The sequence below is a fragment of the Osmia lignaria genome, chromosome 1 (genome assembly GCF_051020975.1).
Source record: "Osmia lignaria lignaria isolate PbOS001 chromosome 1, iyOsmLign1, whole genome shotgun sequence".
Taxonomy (NCBI): Eukaryota; Metazoa; Arthropoda; class Insecta; order Hymenoptera; family Megachilidae; genus Osmia; species Osmia lignaria.
Window position 1 is genome coordinate 8,322,332 of NC_135032.1, and position 7,612 is coordinate 8,329,943.

The 7,612-nt window shown below is 38.7% G+C and overlaps 1 protein-coding gene across 1 annotated transcript; it reads right to left on the reverse strand.

The window, feature by feature from the left end:
• Window positions 1-318: 318 nt before the first annotated feature.
• Window positions 319-2,087, reverse strand: LOC143305347 (uncharacterized). Its single transcript, XM_076688447.1, has 3 exons — window positions 1,402-2,087; window positions 963-1,334; window positions 319-823 (listed from the first exon to the last, which is right to left on the reverse strand). The coding sequence occupies exons 1-3, from the start codon at window positions 2,085-2,087 to the stop codon at window positions 319-321; spliced, it is 1,563 nt and encodes a 520-aa protein (XP_076544562.1).
• Window positions 2,088-7,612: the final 5,525 nt, after the last annotated feature.

The window sequence follows — 7,612 nt, forward strand, 5'->3', positions numbered from 1 at the left end:
TTTTTTAGGCTTTAGCATTTTGGCTGCATCAATTACATCTCCTTCTGTAACGCTTTCTTCTTCTAGGTGTTCCTGCTCCTCAGGGACTAAGCAGTCTGCTGGGTCATCATTCATTCCCTCAGCCGGCATCGTATCCCTGGGTGAAAGGTAAGTAGATTCCTCCACTTTGTTTTCTTCGGGTGCCGTGGTGATAAATAGGCTCTTTACCACTCGTATTATGCCTTCTTTATCTAATTTTTCAGGTGGTGTTTTCTTTTTCAGGGTACGGATCACCGTGGCATAGGGTTTTCCCCATATATCATGATCCACGGTGTCTAGCTATTCCTTCCAGCAGTCTTTCTTGGCGGTGCTAATAGCGGCACCCAAACTCCTCTTAGCCTCTTTGTAATCTAAGAGGGCTTTTCTCAGCGCCTCTGGGTCGCCTTTGCGTTTACAACGGGTGTACTTTCTGCGGGTCTTATGTGCCTCTGCCCTCTTTCGTGCGACCTCCTCGTTCCACCAAGGGACCGATGATTTGAAATTTGACGGGTTTATCGGCTTACCGGTGCATTCAGTCACCATCCTCTTCAGATCTTCGAGGAAAAGGTCTACTTCTGCACGCGTGTCTACTGCAGGTAAGTTTTCAAAGTTTCCGTTTGCATACTTTTCTAGGAATTTCTCAACTAGTTTTTCAGCATTTATTTTTCCAGGTACTAGGTCAAAAGGTGAGACATTTGCGCCAGTAGGGCCTCTCTTCACATTGAACACGTGTTTGAGGTAACGATGATCTGATGCTGAGAATTTAACTAGCACAATACTGTCCTTCAAAATATCTAAGGAAGGCCTATTACACAGAACGATGTCTATTTTTTTTTTCTTTTTTTGACCCTGCTCCCCTGTCGCAGGTATTTCCCCCCCTGGTAAGTACAGGTGTCAGTTCCAGGTTGATGCAGAGTTGTTGTAGCATCCTACCTCTCTCACACCACCTATCGGAGCCCCAGACAGGTGATTTTGCATTAAAGTCCCCCGTAATAACGAGATTTAACTTCCTTAATGATGACAAGGACGTGTGGAGAACAGCAAGGTAATCTTCAAAATCTTTTATCGGAGCATTGGGTGATGCGTAACAGCTTCCGATGTAAAAGTCACCCATCCGTATAATTATAAACCCTTTCCCGGAGACTACGGGCATAATGCATCTATTTTTTTTCAGGCCTCGCATAGTTACCCAGATAGCTGCCCTCTTCGTTGGGTCAGTAAACCAATAGTCGGGGATAGAAGTGAAGGGCTCTGTGACCGCCACCACATCCACCTCCGTTTCTTCTGCTGTGACTTTTAACAAATCATTTTTTGCTCTGCAGTGGTTCATATTGATTTGTAGGATCTCAATTTTGCCTTCTGATTTTTAGTGCCTCCTTGTACCTTGGACATCTAACAGAGGCCGCAATATGCATCAACATTTCCTCCGGAAGATTATCCTTGAGGCATAGCCTACATCTTGGTTGGGCACTGCATTCACGCATTTGATGGTCTGTGCTACCACATTTTCTGCAGAAGCCTGTAGCATTGTTTGCATTCTTACAATTACTCGCTATATGTCCAAACTCATGGCATCGAAAACATCTAGTCAGTCTGGGTATCTCCTTCACCATGACCACCGTCCAGCCTATTTTAATTTTAGCTTTTTTAACTAATTTCAGCATCACTGCTGCCGGGCCTTCCACAATGGCCACCTTATTTTGCCTGGGATCTACCCTCAGGACTTTAATTTTTACCTCCGGAGACACGTTTCCTAGTTCTTTCATAATTGCTGCTAGGATTTCCTCTCTATCCACGGAGGGGTCAATGCCCTTCAATTCTATGTCCATTTTTTGCTGAAGTCGTGCTACCTCGACCTCAGACCCTAGTTTCCCATCTATATTATTCTTAAAACTTTCAAGGTCCGCGTTCGGTGTGAACTCAATCAGCAAATTACCTGCTCTGGTTTGCTTGACTGATTTAACCTTTTCCTTTACTTTTCTCAGGATATCCGCGAAAGTAGCTTCCTTCCCGAAACGTACGGCAATCGCCTGAGGTCTTGAGGGCCTTCTACTTGAGTTATTACGCATGCCGGGTTTATTTACCTGGTGGCAATTTTCACCAGTTCTATTTCGTTGCCTTTCTGCAGCCGTTTTCCTTTTCCTTGGTTTAACCGTCTCCTAGTCCGAGTCTGTTGCTTCGGTTGCTTCAGATCTGGGTGTGCCCATAGTCACTATCCTATCTCTATGGCCGCTTTTTAAAGGCACAATGGCATTTAGTTGCATCTTCGATTTCTTCTCCATGTTTTTGATAGGTGGGGTAATATCTTTCCTCTTCTGCCTTATCCCGGGTAGAGGTAGAAAAGCTCTTTCAGATTCGCCCACCGTTTGTATCGCTATGTTTTTATAATGCTTTTCTCTTTTTTTTCCAGGTACATCCATAGGAGGATCCAGCCCAGATGTCATCGCACCGGGATTGGTAAGTAGCTGTCTCGCTTTTTCCTTATCTTTTCTTTGTGTATATTGTGTATGTACACACCTCAGGTCATTTATGGTCTCCGCCGCTTTTTCCAGGGCATTTCCCATATTTATATAAGTCTCCTTCATTTTTGGAGCTACATCACTACTCTTTAACATAACATTTTTTATCGTTGAATTATGGTCCAGGATGGTTCCTATCATACTCGACAGTGTTTCCAAACAGATCTCCATCTTTTCTTCTAACGTTAGAGTTTTTGTCTTTTCTTTTTTCTTTTTATTTTTAACCCCTAGGTTTACGCTACCAGTGGGGATTAACTCTTCCTCCTCGTGGCCGGTAAATTCCACTGAGTCCAATTTCTGTTTGCTCGGGTCACTTGGGATGTACTTCCATGGGGGGGTACGTTCCATCCTGGGCTTTGTATAGAAAGGGTCCGCTTCTCTTTGTGAACCGAGCTGCGGTTCTTCACTTTCGCCAGACGCTGGTAACTTTGCAGGGGCCTGGCGGCTCACCACCTGCGATGCACAGTTGTTTGATGACGACTCGGGAGGGCCTGTACAGACACCACCCACCGAGCCGGTACTGGAGATACCGAGAACTCTTGCACCGTAAACCTTTTTCTCTTTGTTTGTACTGTTCATATTTGTTAGTTCGTAGAAATGTTCCAGAAGAATAGCCAGTGTCGTCATGGTAATTAGCCGTCCAAGTAACACAAAAAACCTGTATCCAATACCGTATGAACTTATCTGTATAGATTTTTATCTTTAACAACTTTATTTTACCTTTTACCGCTCGAAAACAGACACTCTTAGTCGATATCGGTTTCAGAAGATAAATTACCGCTGATGGCAAAGAAATTTTCGCCGTTACCGACCGCCGGTACAGCAGCTATCAGGCGTAAATACGTTATCAGCCGTCGAGTTACCGACCGTCGACAAGGAAGGTAACTACCTTACCAGTCGTGGCCCCCTCACATGCGGGGGTATCGAGAGCCCCATCTGCCTACTGGGTTGCTATGAACCCCAGCTACGTCACTGCCTACGTCACTTCGGAATTCGCGATATATATCGAACTATCGAAAACTAGGATGATGAAATTGTTTCCGGAATCGTGCAATTATTTCATCATCTTCTTTACAGCTTCAAATAAAATAGTAAAAACTCGAATTTAGAGTTGATTAATGGTTCCAATTACAGGTATGATCACCCCGCTGCCGGTGGAGTAGCCGCGGGTCACGTACGACTTTTATGGAAGGAGTTATAACAGATTGTCCGCAGTCCACGTGTCACTTTCCGACACAAAAAACACTGAGCCCGATTTACCGTCGAAACAAATCACTTTCTGAAGTTAAAGTATGGCCACCTCTAAGTTGCACTACCCGGTCACTTATGATCAAAAATTTTTCAAATCGAAGCACTTTTTTCACCGAAAAACGATTTAAATTAGACAGAGCTCACTCTCGCACGTCTGCTCACGTTCACGTCGCGGCACGCCCTCCATTATTATTACTATATCTGCACTAGATATAATGTCATATACCGATTCATTCCCACAGATCAATGAACATTTAATAACAATCTCATTAGTACTATATCTACATTAGATATGTAATGTACATTTAAAAACAATATCATTATTACCATATCTACATTAGATATAATGTATTATACTGATTCCTTCCCACAGATCAATGTACATTTAATAACAATATCATTATTACCATATCTACATGAGATATAATGTAATATATTGATTGCTACCCATACATCAATGTACATTTAATAACAATATCATTAGCACTATATCTACATTAGATATGTAATATACATTTACAAGCAATGCCATTATTACTATATCTGCGTTGGACAAATTGCAATATACTTATTCCTTCCCCAGATCAATGTACATATAATAACAATATCATTATTACCAAATCTACATTAGATATAATGTGATATACTGATTCCCTCCCACAGATCAATATACATCTAATAACAATATCGTTAGTACTATATCTACATTCGATATAATGTAATATACTGATTCATTCCCACAGATCAATGTACATTTAATATCAATACCATTAGTGCTATATCTACATTAGATATGTAATGTACAGTTAATAACAATATTATTATTACCATATCTACATGAGATATAATGTAATATACTGATTACTACCCACAGATCACTGTACAATTAATAACAATATCATTAGTACCATAGTTACATTCGACATAATGTAATATATTGATTCATTCCCACAGATCAATGTACATTTAATAACAATATCATTATTACCATATCTACATTAGATATAATGTAATATACTGATTAACTCCCACAGATCAATGTACATTTAATAACAATATCATTATTACTATATCTACATTAGATACGTAATGCACGTTTGATAGCAATATCATTATTACCATACCTACGTTAGGTATAATGTAATATACTGATTCCCCCCCACAGATCAATATACATTTAATAACAATATCATGAGCACTATATCTGCATTTGATATAACGTAATATACTGATTCATTCCCACAGATCAAGGTACATTTAATAACAATATCATTAGTACCATATCTACATTAGATGTAACGTAATATACTGCATCATTCCCACAGATCAATGTACATTTAATAACAATATCATTAGTACTATATCTACATTCGATAAAATGTAGAAGGAATATCTCGGAATATGTCCGTGAGGCCCCTTTCCTTGAGCTAAATCTGCAAATATCTCGGAAACGATGCGAGCTATGGCACAATGTTGAGAGACCTTTTTTGTAGGGAATTAAGTTTTCTACTATTTATGTTCTATGATATTTTTTGATAAGATGCGAAGTTTTCGAGATATATCGAGATATTTAAATGTTGCGAATCCTTACCAACATAATAAAGATACAGAAACACCGTGCGCCCCTTTCTTTGAGATAACTCTGCACTATTCCGAGCTGCAAATGCCACTTCCAGCTTAGCTGTGTTGAAGAAGAACAACAAGAAGAAGAAATATCTCGGAATAAGTGGCATTTGCAGCTCGGAATAGTGCAGAGTTTTCTCAAAGAAGAGGGCCACGCTGTTTCTGTATTTTTATTGTGTTGGTGCGGCTTCGGAACTTTTAAATATCTCGGTATATCTCGAAAACTACGCATCTGATCAAAAAATATCATACAGCATAAATAGTAGGAAACTTAATTCTCTACAAAAAAGGTCTCTTTACATTTTGGCATAGCTCGCATCGTTTCCGAGATATTTGTAGATTTAGCTCAAGTAAAGGGGCCTCACGGACATATTCCGAGATATTTCTTCTTCTTGTTGTTCTTCTTCTGCACAGCTAAGCTGGAAGTGGCATTTGCAGCTCGGAATAGTGCACAGTTATTTCAAAGAAAGGGGCCACACTGTTTCTGTATCTTTATTATGTTGGTGCGGCTTCGGAACATTTAAATATCTCCATATATCTCGAAAACTACGCATCTGATCAAAAAATATCATACAACATAAATAGTAGCAAACTTAATTTCCTACAAAAAAGGTCTCTTAACATTTTGCCATAGCTCGCATCGTTTCCGAGATATTTGCAGATTTAGCTCAAGGAAAGGGGCCTCACGGACATATCCCGAGATATTTCTTCTTGTTGTTGTTCTTGTTCTTGCACAGCTAAGCTGGAAGTGGCATTTGCAGCTCCGAATAGTGCAGAGTTATCTCCACGAAAGGGGCCACGGTGATGATTCCCGCTCGACGCGTCGAGGAGAGCCGACGTGTTTCGTGGTCGCTCCGTGGTTAGTTTTGCAACGCGGTGAAAAGCGGCTTATTTATTCGCGTTTTTTGTTAAATAGTGTTTATTAAGTGTTCGGGAGTGCTATTGTTGTGTTTTGTGGTTAAATATTGTGTTAATTTATTGTTAAATAATGGAAATGTGATGTGCGTGTTACGCGGCATTTCCACGTGTGTTTTCGATATTCGTGGCGTTAATTATGAACATTAGACACTATTTACGGATAATTTTGGTTAATCGGGAACGTTTCGCATTAAAATTCCGCGTTTTTTGTGACTTTTTCTGATTCAAATAATGAAGACAACGCATGGAAGATCAGTGCAAGATTAGACAGGATTGACAGGTTTTCAAGATGGCTGCTGTGGTTGGACAAGGATAGTCAACCTGCACGCGCGGCCCGGGCCTTGGATAGAAGAGGACAGACGATGGAAATTAGGTCAACGGTTTGGTGACGTATTATTTTTATTCCTTTATTCTGATTTTATTATGTTTTCCGTTAATTGCGTCGGTTTATTAAGTGATTTGTGTGAAAGTGCATCGATATTTTTCATTATTTTTCGATATTTCATCGTTATTTCATCGTTATTTGTGTTATTAATATTAATTTACTTTATTTTACTATCTGGTTGCATGCGTTTGACTGGCGCGTTATTCCGCTGTATTATTTAATTATTTATTATTTATTAACACAATCGAATTCGATTATTCGATTATTCGGTGTTTCCGGTGTTGCATATTTATTCACCATCGTTTTTTCTTATTTTCTTTTCTTATCTTATTATTTTTAGTATTTTCCATCGCCATTTTAGCGCGTTTAACAATTTACATAATTTATTTTCATTTTATTTTATGTTTCGTTTCATTATTTTATCGTTTACAGTGTACTATATTTTATTTTACTTTTCCTTCGCTGTTTATACTGACATATTTATATTTCATACTATTTTGTGTTATTCTGTGTTATTTGTTTCATTTATTTATTTTATTTTATTTATTATAGTACAGTGGGGTAGTGTGCCTTGATAATTTATGCAACTTGCGTTATATTCATTATCTGTTTTATTCGTTTATTACCGTAATTTTATTTTATCTCATTGTTGTCTTTTATTTATTTATTTATTCGCAACGATATAATTGTGTGATTAATAAACCGGCTCAATTTACGTCCCTCTGCGTGATTTAATTGTTCAATTTATTTATCGTCTTATCGTATTTACCGTTCTATTTGGTTCTATATATATTAATATCAGTGGTTAATATCGCTTTTTCATGTGTTAATGGTTTACGCGGTTTACATTGCTGCCTCGTTTTATTTATTTCATTACCCATCGTATTCTACTTTATTT

Excerpts from the sequence above, each read along its gene's own strand:
- LOC143305347 (XM_076688447.1), bottom strand. The coding sequence starts at position 2,087 with ATGCGTAATAACTCAAGTAGAAGGCCCTCAAGACCTCAGGCGATTGCC. Across the intron at positions 1,335-1,401 it reads GCCTCTGTTAGATGTCCAAG|AGCAAAAAATGATTTGTTAA; the intron begins GTACAAGGAGGC and ends GAACCACTGCAG. Across the intron at positions 824-962 it reads GTCTGGGGCTCCGATAGGTG|GCCTTCCTTAGATATTTTGA; the intron begins GTGTGAGAGAGG and ends TCTGTGTAATAG.